A 27,422-nucleotide genomic window follows, 5' to 3' on the forward strand; every position below is an offset into this window, starting at 1 on the left:
ATAAAAAAGTACTCTCTAGCTACCTGACATTTGTTTGGCCATCATATTTTTTGTGCATATCTTGTAAACAACAGTCAAATATAATCTTAAATATTTCACAAGTGGGATCGATCAATGCTTAAGATAGTAAGTGTCACAAAGAGCGAATATTCATCTGTGTCTTTGTAAACGTAAAACAAAACGGAAAGAAAATCTCTGATTTGTTGACTTATATCAGTTGTAAACAAGGACACAACCTTGTTTTAAAGTTCGTTCTGTATGACATAGTGGGCTGTATAACATGTAAATACTTCAGATTTACAACTCAAATCAATTCTGAATCATTTACAATACAGACATAATCCGACCTAAAGACCCAATAAATGCATTCAGTTCGCTGACACCTGCATGGTCTTTTGTTGTTTAGCATCGGAGAGATTACGTTTGCTACTGTTAACTCTCGTTCATCAAAATCAACGATCAATGTCCGTTAACAACAATTACTATCAACAAAACGTAGGGAATTTATTGTTACACTATTTAATTCTATAGTATGTGGTATTTATGATCCAAGAAAGTCTTCGGACGTAAATCCACTAAAATACCTACATGACAGATAAACAATTTACAAAAGTTACCGCTATATCGGCGAATTTTAAACATCAACTCGGGAGAATATATTAAACCACGATTCTATGTTAAATTTTCCATAAAATTTAATGCGTTTAGAAGTAGTAGTAAAGAAAAAAGTTTGGATATTATGAATGTAAAATTACGATCTAATTTGAGAAAAAAAGTGTTTTGATGGACAGTAATATTAATACTGATTATCTGAATGAGAGATGTAAAGCTCCTGTGATTTGTTTATATATTGAAGAAACACGTGTCTTGGTATTTATAATCCATTTGGCCATACCAGTTGATAATTGTTTATAGAGTTTAAACACAGGAGATACCTATAATTATCATTGTGTATTGAAGGCAAGAAGGTGTATTTCTGCATTAAATACCATTACGGATTTACATTATCTGTCATCTCAAGAAATCATTGATGGACGAAAATGATCGCTATTGATTGTTTTGATCAGCAAAAATAGTTGAATCCTAATCAAAATGAGTTGTCCATTTCAAACTGCGGTGAAAAAAGAAATTGATACTATCAAAAAACAATCACCGTGTTCAAAAGGATGTAATGGTACGGAAGACTGTAGCAAACACAATAGAACGAAGGATAAAATACCTCAAACTAATGGGACATTATCTGGAAGGGATAATTCTCCATCAAATAAAAATAGGAAGGAGAGCGGACTATCCCTGTGCTCTCAGGCATCCTCAGATGAACTTGACGGAGAAAATGAGAAGAAACTTGGACTCGTGGGATTGATAGAAAGTGTAGGGACACTCTTATTGCCTTCGGTAAGTCAAATCTTCAAATTCTATTTAAGAGGGGGGTATATCATGTATAATGCTATGTTTATCTTGAATCATTATGCCATTTGAACTAAACGAATAGGGGAGATAACTCGTAATAAATGACTGTTATTGTACATAAGTTCGTGTTAGATGAAACATTTCATCACCTCGGCGGGCATACATTGGACAAATTTATAGTCGTATTTGTGTATTTTGTCAGATTTGTTGATGCAATCATGGGAATCGCTCCAGTTTGCCTTGATTAGCAAAAATAGCACAATAAAAAAACTGGAGAAAGATATTGTGTGATTGAAAAGGGATGTTGTTTAAAAATTGTAAATAGTGAGGAAGTTTGTATCAGGCAATAATCATATTGGCATTTTTTAAAGGAAATATTTTGTTTACTGCTTTACCTTATACTTCTCATAAAAATTATTTTAAATACAGTTGAATATAGAAAAAAATAATGTAATATACGCATGATTGAGAATTATTGTAAATATGTATGTTTATCCTTTTGAAAACACATTGATTCGATCGTTAACGCGTGATTTGTAATACCCCGAGATTTATGCATATTACAAGGAAAAAAGGTTTATGATAGCGTGTAAATATTAATTAAAGAGAAATGCTTAAAATGTCGTGATTGACGAGAGTAAAGTTTGCTGGAGCATTATTGATATAATTCTACAGTGAACTGACATGATACCTTGTACATGTTTACTTTGTGGACGTTTATTTGTAGAGTTTTATTTTTATTTGCAACATTTATTAATTCAACCCAACAATTATTCAATATATAATAGTTCCGCTTGACCTTTTCGTGCATCTTTTAGTAATGAATAACATTTCAATTTAGATAAAAACATGAATATAAACATTTTAAGTAAAGAGTTGTGTAGCAATTTAAATGGTTGACAAGACACATGGGTATTGACATACAACGATTTTTACAATGCGCGAATATTTAATGTTACAAAATTATTAAATGAAACCAACATAACTTAAAAGTTACCATCATAAAGGCAGGATTAAAGCACACTTAAAGTATAATGTTATCATGGACGAAATGCAATAAAATTCACCCCCTTTATTCAAAATTTAATAAACAACACCGTTAAACTTATTATTCATTTTAAATTTGAGGTACATTAAGGTTTTATTGTATCTGTATCCCGTTGTACTGTATATTGCTCTTACTACAGGACCCATTATTGTTTACAACAAATAAAACAGTGGATTTTCTCGACAAGAATCAAGTTTATTGCACATTGTTGTGATGTTCAGAAAATTGCATTGGGTCCTCGTAAAATTAATGAAAGAAAGGTGCCGGACAAGTTTGAAGATGAAAAATGTTAATTTGAAAAAAAAACACTGAAGGTAAACATAATCACGAGTCCAAAAAGGATAAAACTACGATAGATTTATAAATAATCATTTCAAAATATTCCATGAGATTTTTCGCTATACAATCCATGCATCCACTTAATCTCTATTTCACATAACAATTCTGTTTATATGGTAATCTGGGACAAATTTAAAAACAAACTGGGAACAATTTACATAACAAGGAAAGTCTTCTATTTAATTGAGACGATGTTTAATAATACTTTGTAGCAGAACAGAATTGAGGGCAATCTTAGGAAATAGAATGCTCAGCTAGAAATAAAAGGACGAAAAAAAGTTTGAGAGCTATAAATAACCATCACACAACAATAATGACATTTCGTTTGGTTTTTGTTTTCCTGAATATATAAGACATGTAACTAAATTTAAGACTGACAATCACAATAGGTTAAATTAAAATGCCCACTTAATTTATATAACCTAATGTGTTCAAATAAAAAAAATATAGATGCAATTCAAATAAATGACATTTTAAATATTGCATTGCTTTATACCTGTTATGATATTATGATCCTGGAAATTAGGGGAGCATAACGACAGCATCAACATGTTGGTTATCTCTGATTTCGCTGGAAGTCTTTGCAATATATTGATTAGTTCCGTTACAGTATTTGGGAATTAGGGAAGGGCATATCCTCGATTTTTATAGAAGTTACATGCGCATGCGCTTACATAAACGAAGAGGGTATAAAACAGCAAAACAGGATTCTGGAAATCAATGATTACTAGTAAATGGAAAGGCTAAATATATAAGTGTACTTGTACATATATGTATAATGTCAAGGAAACCATAGATAATTTTGTAATACGATTGCATCATAATAATCTCTATGTCAAACCAATATGATCATAACCATAATTTTGTACATTTCATTATAGTTATAGCTGTGGTATTTGTTTCACTTATGAGAACCCTATTTATGTACTTTCTCAAACTTTCTTAACATAATTACTATGTATTTTCACCACTTTTTAAGAAGAATAAGCGACAAGTTAGCTGAGATGGTATGCCTAATCTGTATAGTGTATTTACATGCACGCTACTCAAGCTGAGATTCAGTCATACCTAACCTGCTTACAATTTATTTCAATTAGCATGTTTTATATTAATAGTACTTTTATTTTTTTAAACTACACATATATATTCTTCTCCTTTAACATGATAAGGATTCAGTTTCAGTGATTGAATACCCACCGGTCAAACACCCAACAGCTAATACCCGAATCGGAAGACTTTTACTATATTTTGAATGTGATAAATAGTAAATAAAAAAGAAAGAAATTAGAATATGGGCTTTTCTATTTCACACATTCTCTTTCGTCTTTCTTTGGTTTTCCAAAAACATGCAAATCTTCCACTTTATTTATATTTCAAATTGTCAAAAACAAAAGTTGCTTGTCAAAAGTCCACGTGCGGAATTAGGTTTTTATACATAATGTGACCTCTAGCGCTTCACTAAGACATTTATGTCTCCTTCACCTTACGACACATAAAAAACTTGTATGCACTTTAAAATATTAACTTAAAAACTTAAGATTGCACATTTGTTTAACAAGATAAAATGAAGAGGTTGGACCCGTATCAATTAACATTGTACCCTGCTCAAACCAGTCCTCCACGTCCGTATAAGGATCAACTTAAAATTGTAGATGTTTATAACACAATAATTATTCCATTTCTTTGGTTTAGGATTACATTGATGTTGACCAAGGTTTCAAATCAAACCCACGGGTTAAAGACGGGAGGATATATGTGTTTGTTTAGGAGATGTTAACCAAATATGACTACCTGTTAAATTAAACAACTGGGTTAAGAAAGAGACGTACAAGTGGCAGCTTTACTTAATTAACATTTTACGAGTAAAAAGGGTGGAGCGTTTATTTAAGTTGGCCAAGTTGTTTCAAGTTCTGAAAAGTGTAAAAATACACCTGTCATAGGTTAAGACTGGGTGGGTGAATTACATAAAAGTTCACCTTTTGTTAATTAATCTTGAGGATTATACATATATCTTTTATTTACGTCAAGTTGTAGACTTGCTACATGTCCCTTTCTTATTTTTATGCCCCACCTACGATAGTAGAGGGGCATTATGTTTTCTGGTCTGTGCGTCCGTTCGTTCGTTCGTTCGTTCGTTCGTTCGTCTGTTCGTTCGTCCGTCTGTCCCGCTTCAGGTTAAAGTTTTTGGTCAAGGTAGTTTTTGATGAAGTTGAAGTCCAATCAACTTGAAACTTAGTACACATGTTCCTTATGATATGATCTTTCTAATTTAAATGCCAAATTAGAGTTTTGACCCCAATTTTACGGTTCACTGATAGAAAATGATAGTGCAAATTTCAGGTTAAAGTTTTTGGCTTCAGGTTAAAGTTTTTGGTCAAGGTAGTTTTTGATGAAGTTGAAGTCCAATCAACTTGAAACTTAGTATACATGTGCCCTATGATATGATCTTTCTAATTTAAATGCCAAATTAGAGTTTTGACCCCAATTTTACGGTTCACTGAACATAGAAAATGATAGTGCAAATTTCAGGTTAAAGTTTTTGGTCAAGGTAGTTTTTGATGAAGTTGAAGTCCAATCAACTTGAAACTTAGTATACATGTGCCCTATGATATGATCTTTCTAATTTAAATGCCAAATTAGAGTTTTGACCCCAATTTTACGGTTCACTGAACATAGAAAATGATAGTGCAAATTTCAGGTTAAAGTTTTTGGCTTCAGGTTAAAGTTTTTGGTCAAGGTAGTTTTTGATGAAGTTGAAGTCCAATCAACTTGAAACTTAGTATACATGTGCCCTATGATATGATCTTTCTAATTTAAATGCCAAATTAGAGTTTTGACCCCAATTTTACGGTTCACTGAACATAGAAAATGATAGTGCAAATTTCAGGTTAAAGTTTTTGGCTTCAGGTTAAAGTTTTTGGTCAAGGTAGTTTTTGATGAAGTTGAAGTCCAATCAACTTGAAACTTAGTATACATGTGCCCTATGATATGATCTTTCTAATTTAAATGCCAAATTAGAGTTTTGACCCCAATTTTACGGTTCACTGAACATAGAAAATGATAGTGCAAATTTCAGGTTAAAGTTTTTGGTCAAGGTAGTTTTTGATAAAGTAGAAGTCCAATCAACTTGAAACTTAGTATACATGTTCCCTTTGATAAGATCATTCTAATTTTAATGCCAAATTAGAGAATTTATTCCAATTTCACAGTCCTTTAAACATAGAAAATGATAGTGTGAGTGGGGCATCCGTGTACTGTGGACACATTCTTGTTTTTTTTCAATTTTTATGCCCCATTTATGGGCATTATGTTTTCTGGTCTGTGCGTCCGTTCGTCCGTCTGTTCGTTCGTCCGTTCGTCCGTCTGTCCCGCTTCAGGTTAAAGTTTTTGGTCGAGGTAGTTTTTGATGAAGTTGGAGTCTAATCAACTTGAAACTTAGTATATATGTTCTGTATGATATGATCTTTCTAATTTTAATTCCAAATTAGAGATTTAACCCCATTTTCACGGTTAACTGATAGAAAATGATAGTGCAAATTTCAGGTTAAAGTTTTTGGCTTCAGGTTAAAGTTTTTGGTCAAGGTAGTTTTTGATGAAGTTGAAGTCCAATCAACTTGAAACTTAGTATACATGTGCCCTATGATATGATCTTTCTAATTTAAATGCCAAATTAGAGTTTTGACCCCAATTTTACGGTTCACTAAACATAGAAAATGATAGTGCAAATTTCAGGTTAAAGTTTTTGGCTTCAGGTTAAAGTTTTTGGTCGAGGTAGTTTTTGATGAAGTTGAAGTCCAATCAACTTGAAACTTAGTATACATGTGCCCTATGCTATGATCTTTCTAATTTAAATGCCAAATTAGAGTTTTGACCCCAATTTTACGGTTCACTGAACATAGAAAATGATAGTGCAAATTTCAGGTTAAAGTTTTTGGTCGAGGTAGTTTTTGATGAAGTTGGAGTCTAATCAACTTGAAACTTAGTATATATGTTCTGTATGATATGATCTTTCTAATTTTAATTCCAAATTAGAGATTTAACCCCATTTTCACGGTTAACTGATAGAAAATGATAGTGCAAATTTCAGGTTAAAGTTTTTGGCTTCAGGTTAAAGTTTTTGGTCAAGGTAGTTTTTGATGAAGTTGAAGTCCAATCAACTTGAAACTTAGTATACATGTGCCCTATGATATGATCTTTCTAATTTAAATGCCAAATTAGAGTTTTGACCCCAATTTTACGGTTCACTGAACATAGAAAATGATAGTGCAAATTTCAGGTTAAAGTTTTTGGCTTCAGGTTAAAGTTTTTGGTCGAGGTAGTTTTTGATGAAGTTGAAGTCCAATCAACTTGAAACTTAGTATACATGTGCCCTATGATATGATCTTTCTAATTTAAATGCCAAATTAGAGTTTTGACCCCAATTTTACGGTTCACTGAACATAGAAAATGATAGTGCAAATTTCAGGTTAAAGTTTTTGGTCAAGGTAGTTTTTGATGAAGTTGAAGTCCAATCAACTTGAAACTTAGTATACATGTGCCCTATGATATGATCTTTCTAATTTAAATGCCAAATTAGAGTTTTGACCCCAATTTTACGGTTCACTGAACATAGAAAATGATAGTGCAAATTTCAGGTTAAAGTTTTTGGCTTCAGGTTAAAGTTTTTGGTCAAGGTAGTTTTTGATGAAGTTGAAGTCCAATCAACTTGAAACTTAGTATACATGTGCCCTATGATATGATCTTTCTAATTTAAATGCCAAATTAGAGTTTTGACCCCAATTTTACGGTTCACTGAACATAGAAAATGATAGTGCAAATTTCAGGTTAAAGTTTTTGGTCAAGGTAGTTTTTGATAAAGTAGAAGTCCAATCAACTTGAAACTTAGTATACATGTTCCCTTTGATAAGATCATTCTAATTTTAATGCCAAATTAGAGAATTTATTCCAATTTCACAGTCCTTTAAACATAGAAAATGATAGTGTGAGTGGGGCATCCGTGTACTGTGGACACATTCTTGTTCTGCTATAACTTGGAGATTACTATTATACTGACATCTGCAGGAGGCAGGCTTTCTCCAAGGGCAATCAGTATAGTCACTATACTGGCAGTTATCAGTAAACATAAAAATTGGTAAGAAAGAAATAAAAGAAAGGGAATTGTAGACAGTCTAGTCAAGTTGCAAGTCGGCCAAAGATCAACTAATTTTCAAGATGGAGTTGTAAAGTAGAATATAAGCGTCAATGAGAAAGTATCTCTACAATTCTCCTTTTCCAAAGAATATTATATTATAATTAGTTGACACCTTATAACAAGTGACGAAAATGCTTATTTGATGCAAAACATTCTAAATATAGAATACGAACAGTCAAGCCAAAGTTAACCGATGACTGTGGACAGTCTTAGATTGTAACTCCGTGTCGCGATGATGACTGTTTGTAAGTATGCCTAGAGGAGTATACAATGGTTCAAGATATAACTCTGACGAGAGAAGTTGATTTAAGATGGCGGATATGGTCAATCGGTTGGTGATGTAGCACCTACTTTTCTGTTACAACTTAGGGGGAGGGAAGACATTTTTCGGGACGTCTGGATCGGGTGTTTTTAAGCTCGGGATTTCGGGATTGGACTTTTCGGGATCCGGGATTTCTTTTTTCGAATTTCAGGATGTCGGGATTTAATTTTTTTTAAATTCAGGACCTCGGGATTTCATGTTTTCAAGCCCGAAATTTCGGGATAGTACTCGACCCCCCTCAACTATGGCTTCTTCAGTTTTTGCTGTAAGCCTCCCTTGTGACTTAGCTTCATCAACTTAGAAATTCTAATTGTATATAGCAATAACTATGCATTTTATACATGTAATGATTAATTTCATATCCTCATAAGTTAGAGTCAGAAATACAACATAAGATCCACATCTAACATCTGTTCATGGTATCCGCTGTAAACCCGCGCTTGCGCTGTTTATCATTTCGTTTTGCTGATTACGTATCGTTTTTTTGTTACAGTGCAAGCGTTCTTTCCCCCTGTAGACCCTTTATCTTGTAGACTTATTTAATTGTTAATTGATAAATGTCAGCTTACAAAAAAGACCTAATAGATTAATTTGTTGATATTTTGAAGATTTAACCTTTTTAAGTCAAAAACAATAAAGCTGACTTCCGTACATAGATTCAAGAATCGTTAATGCATAATCCCGTGAGATCAGTTCTTGGTAGGCTATCGTACAAAGTTCCGACATATGGAAAATACATTTATCAAACGATCTTACATCAGTCAGGCTTTTCCCATTATAGAATAAGTAAGTTACAGGAAAAGAACAACGCGAAAGTAACATTTATGCTTCATTTGATTGTAAAATTACTTTTTTTAATTTGTGTGTCTCAATCGATTGCTATTTTTATTCTTCAGTACATAATTTAGATTTCTAGATATTACTAAGATGGACTATGTAAATGGCGCCTAAAATAGTTCAGCTAATATAGACCCATTATTCTTTCCTTCATTCTTTAAAAACTTTTATCCCGGTAGTGTGTACGGTTAACTCTTGAAAAAGTCATATATCAAGTCAAAAATTTGCTTTCAAATTTAATATTGACCTTGTGTGATGCTTTTCTGTTTTGTTGGTATTAGATCCTACCACAGCAAAATTCATGAACAAAATAATGAATAGATTACCAATTCTAATATGACGTGCTTCTTTCGCTTTGTAAACAACACCGTGATAAAATTCTCGATATATCTATACTTAGCGCAGACTCCAAGATGTACACAAATGGCTGTTTAAATATGCCTCCCACGTAAATCCACATGTATCGTTACCTATGTGTAAACGGTTGTGGATTTCGTTGTATTAACAATTACAATTGAATAAAACCCTACAGAACATTTATTCTGATTCTGACGCATAACAAAAAGAATTTACACTTTAGAGAACGGAAAAATGGACAAAAACAAAATAAATTAAAATTCCGCGAAATTCCAGTAATGATTTTGGCGCATTAACGTCATTTCAAAACATGACGTCATACGTATGAAAACGTCAAAGCTGTAGGTTTTTCTATTGCGTTTACCTTCTAAACTCGGATACAATTGCATTAAAATAAATTATTGAGGTAGGTGTTACTTGTTTTCTGTTCTATTGCATTATTCGCACATTTACTGATTTCAGCAAGTCAACATGGCGGCTCCTTGGTTACAACATGTCAACAGTGAATTTGACGGTAGCTTACGATAAAAAATGTAAATTTAAAATTGCAAATGTTGGGTTTACTGAGAAGTAACAAAAGGAATCACATTTTTTTTCTAGCGGTTAGTTAAGAAATCACTCATGCAGGTTTATTAAATTTGTTTTACATTTATCGAACAGTGGGTAAAATAGAACAGCCACACACACGGTGTATACCCATCATCGCTTCAGTTTTTTAATGATCGTATTTGTCCTATTAGAATCGAAATAATTCATGGAAGCCATAGATTTGTTGTAAATTTACACATGGCCTGGGCCGTGATATTCGTTAATTTTATCCCTCGCTAACGCTCAGGATAAAATTCGAATATCACGGCCCAGGCTATGTGTAAATTTCCAACAAATCTATGGCTTCCATGAATTATTTCTTAATTAGGCATGGGGTAAAAACCGATCATTACGTGTATCTATCAAGTCAACTTACTGCTGTTACTTTAGCAACATTTGTATAATAATCATGGTTTCGACTTATAACAGCATGTTTACTTGTACAACCAACACGACGGGTACCACTTGTGGAAATGGAAACATCCAGACTTTAATGAAGATTTCTGTTGCTCAATCTTTAGTTTTATAAGTGATGTATCTTTTCTGGCAGGCATTCTTTTTGTTATATTGATGCATGCCTTTCTCTCACTAACTATTTTTGAATGCTCACATGGTACATGTCTTCCTTGTTTTGTCTTACATTTGAAAGTTTGATTTTAAAGTATAGATAAGGAGATGTGAAATGGTTGCCAAGGTGGCAACTATCCACACTGTGACAACAATACATGAGATGCGAGTTTATAATATTAAGATACCCTGGACAGTATATACGTAACTGAATAAGAATGATTCCATTATATATTTAAATTCTCCCACAATAATTCTAAAATATTAAGATAACCTGGACAGTATATACGTAACTGAATAAGAATGATGCCATGTTTTATTCAAATTCTTCCACAATGATTCCAAACTGAGTATGATAATGTGTAGCTGTGTTTTCAAAAGTTTAGTTTGTATAAAAAAAAACGACACTTGTACATGTATAAAAACTATGCACTTCGAATATGAAAAAAATAATCCTTATATACACTCTAACAAATATATTATACTTTGTACCCGCATTTAATTTAATTAGTTTTGATGATCTTTAGCAGGGAGATTCCATATATAATCTCCGGGGATTACTTTACACTGTAATTACCTACAGCAACTATTAATTCCAGTCTGTTACAAATCTTAACATACATGCAATCTAAAGATTTATTAAACGAACGGAAATCAAAAGACGATTCATCATGAAACTATACCAAAAACCTCTGTGTCGTGTTATTCAGTTTCCTTGCTTTTCCACCAATTAGTGTCTCAGAGAATAATTTGAAAGTACATAAATCATTGTCTAATAACTTCAAATCCTTACAAACTGCCAAAGGCATAATTATATAGATTTGGCGAGATTTAAATGAACATGCTTTATGTGCAACGGATAATTCTGTTCGGAAAAGAATAGTTATATATATTTTACGAATAGAGATAATAGTATATTACTTGGACCAACAAAGGGTGTGGAGCAAGACACACATACCAATGTTAAAATCATTTGTGTAACATAGTTTCATAATCATTTTGTAGATTAAAATATCTGTCAGCTCTAAAGCCTTATATTTACTTAAAGACATCTTGTTCTAACAATGCTTAATCAAGATCGCCCATTTGTGCCGGAAGTGTCCATTCCAGGGTAAAGTGTTGATTAAACAAAATTATATGCCAACATCACAATATTATTTCCTTCAGAATATTAGTCCCACCAAGGCTTTGTAAAGTTTCTCACTCAACAAATCCTTAGTCCCACGCTAAAAAGCATGTACATGTGAAGACTGAAAGTTTGAGATGAGTTCCAAGCCTAAATAAAGTCAACAGTAGTATACCGGTACCGCTGTTCAAAAGTGTGTCTTCTTTTATTAAAGTAAAACACATTTTCTGAAAGGTTTTTTGGTCTGAAAGAAAATAAATATTAATCTGCGCAGATCGATAGAGTTTAAAATATGTGTCTGCTACTTTTCTGGTTTGGGAAAATTAAAAATCAAATATAGATCTCGTAAACTATGAATTTAACAAACCACAAAAATGTAAATATTAATTTAAAGCAAACACTTTATTTTTATGTCGTCAATAAAAACTTTAAAGAATAATAAATACATCAAACATTATAGTAAATATTGACTTCTTGAGGTATTTATTTCAACAACAATTATCATTTTCATACAGTTAGAAGATTTTTAATATAGTAAATCTTAATATATAAAGCCTTAGGATACATTTGAATCAATAAAGAGATGTGTGATAAAAAAAAAAAAAAAAAAAAAAAAAACCCGAAATCGAATCTATACAATTAGAGAATATTATTTTCTAAGATTATTGAAACAGTTCCCTCTTTTTGAAATATTAATGAAGCAATGTATACGTTTGGTGGAAATGCTATAAATAGAATTATTGTAAAATTCATTAGTGACTTGTACAATTCTAGAAATGCATCGAGTAAAACATCATTTTGTAATACTACCTCCTCAGCGGAGATTAGATTAAACATATATGAATATATAGTTCTATATTAATGAAGCAATATTTTATCAAGTTATTTTCATAATGAATAGGGATTTACAAATTCAAATATACACTTTAAAATTGAGAATAGAAATGGGGTATATGTCAAAGAGACAACAACCCGATCATAGAGAAGAATACAGTCGAAGGCGACCAATGGATCTTCAATGCCAACACATCTGACCAAACACCCCCTTATACCTCTAGCCTGTATAGATATGTTTGTAAAACCCCCCCTTATACCTCTAGCCTGTATAGATATGTTTGTAAAACACCCCCTTATACCTCTAGCCTGTATAGATATGTTTGTAAAACACCCCCTTATACCTCTAGCCTGTATAGATATGTTTGTAAACACCCCCTTATACCTCTAGCTTGTATAGATATGTTTGTAAAACACCCCCTTATACCTCTAGCCTGTATAGATATGTTTGTAAAACACCCCCTTATACCTCTAGCTTGTATAGATATGTTTGTAAAACACCCCCTTATACCTCTAGCCTGTATAGATATGTTTGTAAAACACCCCCTTATACCTCTAGCCTGTATAGATATGTTTGTAAAACACTCCCTTATACCTCTAGCCTGTATAGATATGTTTGTAAAACACCCCCTCATACCTCTAGCCTGTATAGATATGTTTGTATGTTTATGTCAAATTAAAAAAAAGATCTATAAAACAAAACAAAAAAGTTAAAATATCATAACGCATGCGGCCCTACGGTGTTTGTCATGATCATATAATACATGTATGCCAATCTCAAAACACACGAGTCTCATTACAAACCGCTTTGAAAACGTTTTAAAAAGAGACTTTCAAAAACATTAAGATCATTAAACAACCAAAGGGACTCTGTTAGAAGATAACAATTTTGCTTATCAATGTTATTCAACAAGAAATACTACATTAAAGACTACAAACGCTGCCAAGAACATCATTGCTATACAGGTATGGGACATTGTTTTAAATTTAGGTGTTTTATGTTTTAAAACATTTGGCAAGGTATATGCAATATTTACATAACATTAACATAATTTCAAAGGCAAAACATAATTTCAACGTTAGTACCCCCCCTCCCCCCCCCCCCCCCGTTTTCCAGGCCCAACACATACTTATGATCTTTAATTTATACTTAATTTCTCTCAAACTTTTTTTAGCTGATTATAAAAAAATATATGTCCATGTGATGATGTGACTGTTGTAATGTTCTTGTTGACATTTTGTCTCTTGAAGTATTTCGACAACTACTCATTTTCATTTGCAAAACACATTGCATCACCCACTTTGAATTTTATAAAATAATTGAACATCCCTTTTCCACATACATAAAAAAAAACTGACCCCCAGCATTTTGACCAGCCCAGATACCCCCCCCCCCCCCCCATTTGCGCTATCACAGATACAAAATGATAAGGCCCTAAATGCACACAATTAATTAACCGATAACGTGTTAGGGTACATCTATGGGAGAACAGTGTCTTAATTTAGATTGCTAACCACATTTTAGATCATTTTAAAGTGCAGAATTAATCCATATCAATGCATTATAAATATCTTCAGATATTTCTTATTAGATGAGATGACATGTTATTATTCCTATTGCTGATATATTTTTTTTTCCTCAAAGAAAGAATGTAAATGGAAAAAAACTACAAATCTTGATTTATTATATTTGTGAAAAATGGATTACTTCCCCTTATTTTGCAGTTTAAATAAATCATATAATTTTTCATTTAAACATCAATAATTAAAAAAACCAATCAAATTGTCCGTTTTAATCATCAACTTCGACATATAATATTTATTTATAACTAAAGTATATTAATATTTGAAAGAAACTTTGGAGGTTATTTTTTGCTTATAGACCAATCAAGTGGTCATAAAATTTGAAGTCCATATTATAATTTTACCAGCATTTGTCGCTGTCTCATTGACGTATACCCTAAACGTTGATGCACAAAATCAACGGTATATTTGCGAGCTTCCTCAGTAATAAACTGAGGTACAACATGTCAAACTAAAGTGAAAATAAAATGGAAACATAAAATACGTACTATAGAATAACAATTTATACTATGACAATGAAATATGTTCTCAGTAAATGAAATATATACCATGCATAACACTTAAATATAAATTATGTTTATAAAAAAAGTTGTATAAAAATAAAATATTCTTCTAAAATCTTATCTGTAAAATGTCAATGAAATGTATACTACTCGACTGTGCTGCAAAATAAAATATGATCGAGTCGAATGATACATTTACAACAGTACGCATACAGACGAGACAGCTAGCCTTATTTTACATAAAAGTTTTAAATATATACATTTCAGGTTATTATTCAGATAATATATTTTAATAATACCTGTAAATGTATAAAAAGTATCGCATTAATATTGAAAAGTTCATTAAATACCTAAATTTGAAGACTTGAACTCATTATAATTGCTTTAATTTCTGCCTTATTGCCGACAATACTTACAATTCAAGACTGATCTCACAAACATGTTTAACCCCGCCGCATTTTTGCGCCTGTCCCAAGTCAGAAGCCTCTGGCCTTTGTTAGTCTTGTATTATTTTAACTTTTAGTTTCTTGTGTACAATTTGGAGTTTAGTATGGTGTTCATTATCATTGAACCAGTATATATTTGTTTAGGGGCCAGCTGAAGGACGCCTCTGGGTGCGAGAATTTCTCGTTGCATTGAAGACCTGTTGGTGACCTTCTGCTGTTGTCTGCTCTATGGTCGGGTTGTTGTCTCTTTGACACATTCCTCATTTCCATTCTCAATTTTATGATTTCAATACTTCACAAAAACTATGTAAATCAAGAAATTGTTTCATCAAAACGATTAAAACGGATGCGATTTTATGATTTATTTACGTACTTTGATTTTCATATAAACTGTTATACGAAAAATTATGCTGTTAGCAATAATGCGTCGTTTCTCTATTCATGGTATTTGTGTAAAGTTATATACAATATTTATATAAGTAAACATAAAGAAGATTTGGTATGAGTGCAAGTGAGGCAAATCTTCATCCAAGTCACAATGTGAAAAAAAAACAATTATAGGTAAAAGTACGGTCTAAGTGTACGAGTATATGTATTTATAAATATACGGTCTTTTCGTTTTATGTCGTTGGTTTTATAGAGACAGAAATTGTGTATTGCAACCGCCTCCATGTGGTAACCACAACAGTTGCATGTTGCAAGAATTATTTAAGGGCATCCGATACAGTTTCATGTGATCTTATGCCGGTTGTTGATATTAAGCATAATTGTTAGTTAACTTCCAACACAGAAATTAAATTTTGACAATTGATTCGTGTCCAGTGGAAAAAATATCATATCAAAATGGCAATTAATTGGTTTTGTACCATTAAATGTATCGAATTGTAAGTGAATGTCTGTTAACTTATATGCTTAGGTGATGACGAACTGTCTTATAAATGTATGAGGATATCGCAAAGTTTACTTAGTCCAGAAGTAGGGTCTGAACTTTTTAAAATGTACTGTCAAATGTATGAGGGTATCGCAAAGTTTACGTAGTCCAGAAGTAGGGTCTGAACTTTTTAAAATGTACTGTCCAATGTATGAGGGTATCGCAAAGTTTACTTAGTCCACTAGTAGGGTCTGAACTTTTTAAAATGTACTGTCCAATTTTAACAACAACAAAACACAACTAAGGTTCCTGTAATGATATCGACTGGATTTGTATTTACAACATAAAATTGAGAAAGGAAATGGGGAATGTGTCAAAGCGACAGCAACTCGACCATAGAGCAGACAACAGATGTAGGCCACCAATGGGTATTCAGTGTAGCGAGAAACTCCCCCACACGGAGGCGTCTTTCAGCTGGCCCCTAAACAAATATGTATACTAGTTCAGTGATAATGGACGTCATACTAAACTTTGAATTATACACAATAAATTCAATTTAAAAATCATACAAGACTAACAAAGGCCAGAGGCTCCTGACTTGGGATAGGCGCACACACTATTGTGTCCATTAGCAACTAGACATTTATTGCTGTTAGGTAATGTCATATGGACAAGTTTTGGGGGAATCTGACACTTTTGAAGGATGGACTCGTTTCTGAGTGTTACATGTTATATACTGATTACAAAGAGCTATCTTGAAATAAAAATATTGCTTTCGGAAATAAAAACATGTGTCTCATAAAAAGCTCTCTTTTTTATTAGTCCGTCCCCTACCGACGAAGTTGAAGGGGACTTTTGTTTGCACTCTGTCCGTCTGTCTGTTATCCATTTATCCGTCAGTCCGGCAAATCAGTTTTCTAGACTTTTTTTCATGCTTGGAGATATTGTTTTATCATGACAAGTTACAGGTTAAGTTCGATTTTCACGATTTTAGCTTTTCTCCTTGTTCAGTTAAAGCTCTTTCCCTAGAATTAAATTTTGATGAAATACTATTTAATTACTAGATTTCTGTTCGAATGGAAATATTTTTTTTTTAAATAAATGACAGTTTGGATTTTTACCTTATCTTTAGCAAATTGTTTGTAGACTTTAGTGGCAGGTTTGTTTGTTATTTTATGTATTTTACTGTGTATACACAATCGTGTATTGTTTAAGACCATATGATGACCTTTTAGTAAGATGTTTTTGTTTGGTTTGTTTGGTGGGTTGCTGCTATATTAACATAACCCAAAACATCTTTTTATTCACATTTTAACCTTTGTTTTTTCAGAGAAATTCGCATATATTCATATAACTGATATTCAAGTGAATGATTACAGTTGATGAAAACGTTACAATAATAGTGCTATTTTACTTAATGTTTTATCTAGCACAAACGATTGAATTTATATCTAGAATAGGGGATATGTTACCCATAATTATTATATACTAAAAAGTGTTTTAATTTGTGTGTCCCTTATATTCATTTCTAGAATTTCCAACATATACCGAAATTACAACTGTAAAGAAGTCACTCAATGCATTTATAAGCTGGTTAATAAATGACCAGAAACACCGTATAATGATGTAGAATCATCAAAAGTATATCAAAAAAAAGTTTGTAAGTGTGTACTTTTATATCGGCGTACTTTATACCTCTAATAACCAGAATGTTTGTGGGGGTAGTAATGTTGTAGTTCCGGTTAATACCAGAATATTTTCCTTATAGCGTAATTTTGTTAGTTTAAATACATTGAAACTATATATATAGTTGTATTTATAAAGTTGTGTTATCGTTGATAATAGCAGCTTATCATTATTACCGTGTGCTCTCATATTTGACATAAATAAATGATATAAAATGTTCCGTGAGGATATTTACTTCTTTTGAAGTATTGATTTTTTCAATACAAAGGATTACAAAAATTAAAAGTAGATTTATGCTCTAGCTTTACTTTCGATTGAGAGTACAAAGACCATTGACACAAATTGACATTAACTTTGCTTGTAACTAAAATGCGCTGTTAAACTGTTGTTTGTATGTTGACTGTCAGACTAACATCTGATCCTAATCTCTCAGACTCACATCTGATCCAAATCAAAATTCGATCAGGGATGAATGATAATAAAATTCGAACGCTAATCGTCACGCCAAGAGTTAACTCCCTTTCAAACTGCATGGGTGTTGCTCTTTCTCTACAAAGGCATGTATTTAACGTCCTCGTTCTGACGAGATGTGGCGACGTACGTATTTACATGTGAAGTCCAGGGATGTTCATGTGTAGTTTGATAATCGGACTCAAATGACGAGGTGTATTTAAATATTTAAAAAAAAAGAGATACTACCGTACTTGTATATATTCAATAAACTTACATGAAAATACATTGTACATCGTATTTGTACATTGAAATAAATATTTACAGGGCAATTTGGAATCCTTAACGACCTAGAAGCATTCTTTAGCTATTCTAAATTGTCAGGATTCTGATTGATTACTGTTTGTTTAACGTCACATTACAAATATTTCTTACTTATTCAGAGCTATAACAAGTTAAACAGAAGGCGCTACAAATAAAAGCGACTTTACCGTCTGCTGAAAGGGAGGCGAGGTTGGGATTTTTAGAATTCAGACCTATACTTAAGTAAGCTAGACCAATATTCGTCTACATATGACTCATCGGTGGCGCTTGATTCAACACAGTTAGAAAGCCTAACCAAATGCGCAATTACAGCGCATAAAAAACGTTCCAAAAAGAAGTTCCAAACACGACCTATGGGTAACATATTCTTCGGAATATAGAGAAAACCTTTGTGTTTTGAATAATTTAAAACTCTATCAACGGTAAATTTACAGAAAATTTACAGAAAATGAACATACCAACGATATTTCTTTTCAACATAATAGTGCTGACTACTGGGCAGGGGATAATGTACATCCGTGTATAAAACGTCCAACACTAGTAACGTGGCATACTCCCAGTGGTTGTAAACACTGTTTGACTTTAAAATACAGTAAATTAATACTTCCGAAAAGCAACAATGATCATCGAACCACACAAATTAAGATCACAAGAGAGCCGTGGTGTAGTGGTTAGTGCATCGGACTACTAACAAAAAAATCCTGGTTCGATTCCAGTTCTGGAATAAAAATTTCAGGGACTGAATTTTCGGCTCTCCCTTGACAACATTTGCGAGTATGGTCTAGAGAAAACGGTGATAGTCCGTCGGAAGGGGACGATAAATGACTGACCCGTGTTAAGAGAGCCATATCTCTTGCCTTGTAGATTTTGAAAAAAAGAACAGGTTAATGCCGCTACAAGGCAGCACTTGCACCCGCAAAAGTGGAATGGGGTTAATATAGGTTGCAAAACTTGTTTCCCAATCCACTATAAATAAATATGTTTATTAAACTAAACTAAAAACTAAGATCACAAGAAACAACACTGAAGAAATTAAGACCAATTCTCAAGCGGTAGCATGATCTAGTCGGCAAAATCGCAAGTGGCTATTAAAAATGAAAATATCTTAGACTGGGTGACCTTGGAGCTGATTAATATTTAACATTTCACATTTATTTTGGTCATCATAAAGATATAGATTAAAAAAAAAATGTGGGAAATAAACACAGTGTTTTGTTTCAATCCCTCTTTTGAACACTAACAAATTATCACAAACAATACAGACAGACTTTTTAATTGGGTTCCAATGTGCAGGCCTTCGGTTTAATCATATCATCGATATATTTACTATTAATGTCAAATGGTGTTTTTTATGTTCCATATGCAAACATAAAAGACAAATTACGATAGATATATGATGGAAAAGCGTTTGTTATAATTAAGGTTTTGTTTGTTTTAAAGTTATTTGATCTTGTTGATTCTATACAGAAACTTTACTCCGACTAATAAGGGATAATTACTTTATAAATATGTAGGCGACGTAAATTCATATTAATAATGAATGAGCAGAATTCTACCAGACATGCAAGTTAAGCAGAAATAGCATTTATTGATCAAATCAGCAGTAAGACCTACATTTCTTAGTAGCCAGTAATTAGAATAAGCAATAATGTTAAGTATATATTTATAACCTGATAAAACCTCCAAAATGTATACAATTTGCATGTTCAATGAACGGCAATTGCAGGAATTATATTAGTATCAATAAGATTATTGGAATTTGTCTGTTATTATTATTTATATATTATATTTTTTAAAAGATAATCTTTCAAATTGGCTGCCCCTGAAATACGTTACATCCGTTCTAGTGAGAATTATGTGTTCTACATCAAAAACACAAAAATGCATTTTTTTTCAAAATTTCTTCGAAGAAAATAACAAAACTATGAAACCTTCTCTCTGTTTTAATTAATTAACCAGAGACAAAACTATTTACATTCCACAAAGAAAAACTGATGCTGAGTATGCTTGTTTATTGGTTGGGCTGTAAAGATACGTGGCCACGTCCAATTAGAATGGGAATATTAAATCTGTTCATCTTGTTTAAAATGGCCCGCATTCTCCTCACGATTTAATCACTTATTACCGTTACTCACTAAGATCGTAAGTTACCAGATTCAAGTCATAATATCTGCTTTAAAGTGATGTAATTTTATTTTTTTGGTATTACCTTAACAATTTCCGCCTTCCTTCTTTATTATCGACCCTGTTTTCAAAACATATTTCCTTGATTATTTTTTTTTTATTGGTTCTCGACCTGAATGTAAAATTGAGAATAAAAACGGGGAAACTATTGACCCTTATCTCAAAGCAAGCACCATTCTGACAATCTTTATCAACAATTCAAGTAAAGTGCATTTTAAGTATTACGGCAAATATTCCTTTTAGATATATTTCATAACATAGGAATGTATAAAATTCATACGAACAGGAAATACAGTAAAATTATGAACCAAACACTAGTACTAATTGTGTGAAAAGTGGAATAGTGTGTGTTAATGGTATAATCCATATATTGCATGGGGTTGGTCAGCTACGGTTTTACGTAACTGTGCTAAAAATCATTTATTTGCTGGAAAATGAATACAATAGAGCAATAGTAGATTTCCCGGCAATGATCGAAAATGAGAGGATATCTAGCTTTCTACATTTGAACTCGACAAAAATGAAATACACCTCAAGCAAAGATATCCATATGTTAGAAAATAAAACTCTTTCGCCATAGGGTAGCAAAAGTCAAACATGTTGCATTTGATAATTTTCAACTAAATATGTAAAACATAATTTACGATCAAAATCTACAAAAATGTACACATTTTTCAGGTACCTCTCTCGTTTTGGCTCATACATATGATATTTTCAACTACTTTTATATTTTAATGAATCTTATTTTCCTTTTTAGAAAACCTAATATTTTTACAAATTGTTTTGATTCAATATTTAACATAAATGTTCCTGCTTTGAAATAAAATAAATCTTCATGTTTTGCCAAATTTGTGAGGGAGATAGTGGAAATTCCAGATAAATCCGAGGAGTGTAAAATAGTGGCCTTGTCTGGTAAACAAATGTACATGAACAACTGGCCTTATTTGGTCAACAAATGTACGAAGTTTAATGCCATGTTTCCCCCTAGGAAATAAAATTGAGAATGGAAATGGGGAATGTGTCAAAGAGACAACAACCCGACCAAATAAAAAAACAACAACAGCAGAGGGTCACCAACAGGTCTTCAATGTAGCGAGAAATTCCCGCACCCGGAGGCGTCCTTCAGCTGGCCCCTAAACAAATATATACTAGTCCAGTGATAATGAACGCCATACTAATTTCCAAATTTTACACAAGAAACTAAAATTAAAATAATACAAGACTAACAAAGGCCAGAGGCTCCTGACTTGGGACAGGCGCAAAAATGCGGCGGGGTTAAACATGTTTGTGAGATCTCAACCCTCCCCCTATACCTCTAACCAATGTAGTAAAGTAAACGCATAACAATACGCACATTAAAATTCAGTTCAAGAGAAATCCGAGTCTGATGTCAGAAGATGTAACCAAAGAAAATAAACAAAATGACAATAATACATAAATAACAACAGACTACTAGCAGTTAACTGACATGCCAGCTCCAGACTTCAATTAAACTGACTGAAAGATTATGATTTCATCATATGAACATCAGGCACAATCCTTCCCGTTAGGGGTTTAGTATCATACCATCATAACATATATGAGAAGAACATAACCCGTGTCATGCCAACAACTGTATTTTAGAATAAATGTGTTTAGTTCCGATGCAAAGACCTTATCAGTGACTCAATATTAACGCCAAAATATGCAATCTTTAATGACTTGACAACAGTATCGTAATTATATCCCTTCTTAATAAGTCTATTCAAAGGTTTTGTAAGTTTCTGAGGTGAATACTGACACCTTTGTGCTTTATAAAGAATATTACCATAAAAAATTTTAAACATTTTAAAACAAGAATGTGTCCAAATTACACGGATGCCCCACTCGCACTATCATTTTCCATGTTCAATGGACCGTAAAAAGGGGTCAAAAGTTTAATTTGTCTTTAAAATTAGAAAGATCATATCATAAGGAACATTTGTACTAAGTTTCAAGTTGATTAGACTTTAACTTCATTAAAAACTACCTTGACCAAAAACTTTAACCTAAAACTCGCACTTTCATTTTCTATGTTCAGTGGACCGTGAAATAGGTGTCAAAAGTTTAATTTGTCTTTAAAATTAGAAAGATCATATCATAAGGAACATATGTACTAAGTGTCAAGTTGATTGGACTTCAGCTTCATCAAAAACTACCTTGACCAAAAACTTTAACCTGAAGCGGGACAGACGGACGGACGAACGAACGGACGGACAGACGGACGGACGAACGGACGCACATACCAGAAAACATAATGCCCCTCTACTATCGTAGTTGGGGCATAAAAATAATAAAACGCAAGAAAATAAACCTAAAACAGATCCGTCAATGTGTAACCTTTAAAACTTTGAACTTTTTAACACAACCTCCGACAATAAGGACTTTGGTATTAGGTGTACTTTTCCTTGATGTAACTATATATTTATGAAGATAATTAAAACCATGTACAATGTATGTAGGGCAATGTCACATTGATATTTCCACATTAATGAAATATACAACCTTACATCTTGACTTTTAATTGGATTGCCATTTAATCCAAAACTTAAAAACTCTTAAAATTTATGATCACCTTGAATCTAAACGCAATCTACCAAGCTTAATCTACATGATCAAAGGACATAAGACTTCACAATGGGCAATAAAGGTGTGAACAAATAACCTTATTAGATCTGTATCAATTTATTGTCGTGGTGTTTAGTGACTATAGAACATTTTTCTTGACATAACAACAACTGTAACATGTAAAGATGCACAAAAAACAAGGCAGAACATTATAAACTGTTTATCCTTAACTTAAACGTACACACAATGATAACAAATTATTATATTTCGTATTATATGATATTGAAATGGTGCTGTGTACAGTTAAAGCGGGGATAATAATAATGTGTAAAATAAACTCACCTTATAGTTTTATTTGGCAATACTTTTAGAATTTTCCTTAATGCTCTTATTGATATTTTTTATTCGAGCGTCACTGATGAGTCTTTTATTGACGGAATGCGCGTCTGGCGTAAATATAAAAATTCAATCTTGGTATCTATGAAGAGTTTATTCATTTAGTTAACTGAGGAAAAATGTGTAACATGAAATAAAAAATGGTTTAAAAGGGAAAGGAGAATGAAGTGGCTTTGAAAAAGATATGAAGAAAATTAGCTAACATATAAAAATAATGAGATGTGTTATGATTGCTAATAAGACAACTATACACCAGAGTAGAAATGACACAAACCATAAAAACACATACAGAAAGACAACAAAACACACACAGAAAGACATCAAAACACATACAGAAAGACAACAAAACACATACAGAAAGACAACAAAACACATACAAAACACATACAGAAAGACATCAAAATACATACAGAAAGACATCAAAACAGAAAGACATCAAACACTTACAGAAAGACATCAAAACACATACAGGAAGACAACAAAACACATACAGAAAGACAACAAAACACATACAGAAAGACATCAAAACACATACAGAAAGACAACAAAACACATACAGAAAGACAACAAAACATACAGGAAGACAACAAAACACATACAGAAAGACATCAAAACACATACAGAAAGACAACAAAACACATACAGGAAGACAACAAAACACATACAGAAAGACATCAAAACACATACAGAAAGACAACAAAACACATACAGAAAGACAACAAAACATACAGGAAGACAACAAAACACATACAGGAAGACAACAAAACACATACAGGAAGACAACAAAACACTTACAGGAAGACAACAAAACACATACAGAAAGACAACAAAACATATACAGAAAGACAACAAAACACTAACAGAAAGACAACAAAACACTTACAGAAAGACAACATACAGGAAGACAACAAAACACATACAGAAAGACAACAAAACACATACAGAAAGACAACAAAACACTTACAGGAAGACAACAAAACACTTACAGAAAGACAACAAAACACATACAGAAAGACAACAAAACACATACAGAAAGACAACAAAACACATACATAAAGACAACAAAACACAATTTAGAACTTTTCAATCCATGCCTTCAAAAATACCATGATTAAAAAAATTGTCATCTCCCAAAGGTCATTTCATTAATCATTGCAATTGGCAGTACTATACATGCATCCAATGATTTAGAAAATAGTCTCATAGGAACAACTATTTGAAGTTGGTTAAGATTTATTCCGAGTTTTATCCTTATCCATTTGGGATTTAAGACAAACACCCTGGACAATAGATAAATAGTCTTTTATCTACGAAATTCTCATTTTTCATCATGATAATATCCCCGGTTATTTATCATCAATTGTTCAATAAAAATTCGAATGTACCATTTTTAAGGAACCTGCGTTAAGTGTTTTGTAGATTTTATTTGTATGTCTTTTTCTCTTGATCATAGTGTTTTTGGCGTCTCTCCGACTGATCACTGTAGATTCGTATCTTCTTTGTTATTTTGCTAAATTACAAATGTCTTATATAAATTGTTAGACAAAGGACATATGTCCAGCGTTTTTATATCCAATATTTGTTAAGTGTTGTACATGGTTTCTTACACTTATCTATGGTTCAATGCTGATCTTCATCTCCGAAAGTTTAAACTTCTAACTTTGTGTGACATTGCAAAATCCATAGTGTAATTCTAAACATTGCTTATACTTTAGGCATACAAGAATCAGTGTGTTTTATAACAAGATTAGCATGTCCATAGTGAGAGAATTTACAGATATCAAAGCCATACAAATTATTTGCCATTACATAGAATACGCTTGTCATGATTATCTAATACAATCCATCATCTACCAAGTCCTAGAGCATTCTTAATGTTAAAATGATAAAAAAATATTCGTAGTTCTGTTAAAAGATTTGGCTACCATATGTCAAATACAATCTTGTTTGAAAGCGTCACTTACTCGGGCAGTTTAAAAATTTATGTATCAAAACTGCACATGAAAGTGTACTCAAAGATAGAGTAAGTGGAACCCTTTTAAAGAAACATGCAGTAAGGGTAAAAGGAGATTAAGCAATTCGTGCTGCACACAAGAACAAATTCGTGGATACTAGCATTCGAAGATTTTGTCAACAAAATAATGAGAAACATGACGGAGTTCGTTAATTTTTTTAATTCAGCTGTATACAGTTAAAACCCCATGTCAATGCTTGTAACCACCAAGCTACATTCAGAGGCTTACTTATAAGCTCAAAGCTATTTTCAATGAAAAAATTATGACATGAAGCGGAAATAAAATTGAAAATGGAATAGCAAATTATACAAAGTTGATGGTTCAACACAAACTGTTCAGACAGGGTACTTAACCCTGTAGAAGCACTATAAAGAACAACAAAGCCACAGACACTGTCTAAGTACCGTATAACAAAATGCTCCAAGTTATTGACAATATTTCAAATGTCCAGAACAGAACAGGAAGAGATAATCCCATGCAATGCCCAAAGTATATTTGTATACATGATATCAATTCAGAAAATAAATAAGAAACATTCAAGTCTGGTTACAAACTGTGATTTGATATACATTTTAGGTGCAATGTAGAATAACAGCTCAATGACTGAACAACAGCAATATAAATTCAATCTAGTTCAATGAGTATATTATGTTATCAGGCAGAAAATTTACCAAAACCGCATGCATTGCTAATATTTACAATAATTATGCAATAAAGGTTAACAAACTGTGCAAGCAACTGTAATTATCAATAACAATGAACTGTAATAGCTTTCCTTTTGGCATTTGATATAAACCGATATCAATTGTATCTTATTATAAAAATTATAAAAATATAAGAAAATTACACCAAGTAGTCATTAAATGTTGATAAGAACCTCGTCTTACTTGAACTGTCGTGTGAAGATATGTTTGACGACTTATAACGTGAAATAAAAGAATATTTTGTTCTTCCATATATCTGCAGTTTGAGATTTTCCCCCGAAAAACGAGTTTACGAGATCTTTCTTGTTCACATTTTATGCCTGATTCAAATAACGATCGTTTGAAACTTGTACATGTCTTATAATTCTACTTATTCTTTGGAGAGAGTAAAATTACAAGTTCAAGGACCACACATTTTATACAGCTGAAGGTATAATAAGATACACAAATAAAAATGATACGGCTATATGTTCACAATATATGTCCGCCATATTCTTGTATCCCATAGAACGGCATATATTTTCCAACGTTGAGACCATTTCAATGAAATTTATATACGAGTACAAAAGTCTATCCTATCCATTTATTAACAAAATCATATTTTTTTTGCAAATATTTTGTTCTTTTTTGTAATTTTGGTGACCAAATTATCACGGCTCTTATATCTGTACCTTTCCCTTCAGTTAAATCCACATCCGGGTGACATAAAGCCTCTGTCTTACGCCTATAAAGTTTCAATTAATACCGATGGTTCCGGTGGAACCAACCATTTCCAAAATTATCAGACGAATCACAGATTCCTGACTTAGATCAGTATTAGTTACGTAGAGTATTGACCGCGTGTCATCATAACATCAATGATCGGGACAGAAAAACAAACAATCAAATAAAGTGGTTCCAAATTGACAACAACAATCAGTTTTATTTTTATTAATATGTGTTAACTGTTAAGTAGAGTGGAGATTTATCTCAATGTGTCCTACAATGTTTTTTCTTTCATTTGCCATATATATTACTTCGGTCAACCTTTATGTAATTGCATTTCCATATTACA

General features: G+C 32.3%; 1 protein-coding gene across 1 annotated transcript in view; it reads left to right on the forward strand.

Annotated features, from left to right (window-relative positions):
• Window positions 1-343: 343 nt before the first annotated feature.
• The window catches only part of LOC143085052 (guanylate cyclase soluble subunit alpha-1-like), a 61,452-nt gene continuing 34,373 nt past the window's right edge, over window positions 344-27,422 (forward strand). The window contains exon 1 of the mRNA XM_076261196.1: window positions 344-1,395. Coding sequence (XP_076117311.1) covers window positions 1,093-1,395 — 303 coding nt within the window. The 5' untranslated portion in view covers window positions 344-1,092. The remainder of the gene's footprint in view (window positions 1,396-27,422) is intronic.

This window comes from Mytilus galloprovincialis, chromosome 8, assembly GCF_965363235.1.
Source record: "Mytilus galloprovincialis chromosome 8, xbMytGall1.hap1.1, whole genome shotgun sequence".
NCBI classification, from domain to species: Eukaryota; Metazoa; Mollusca; class Bivalvia; order Mytilida; family Mytilidae; genus Mytilus; species Mytilus galloprovincialis.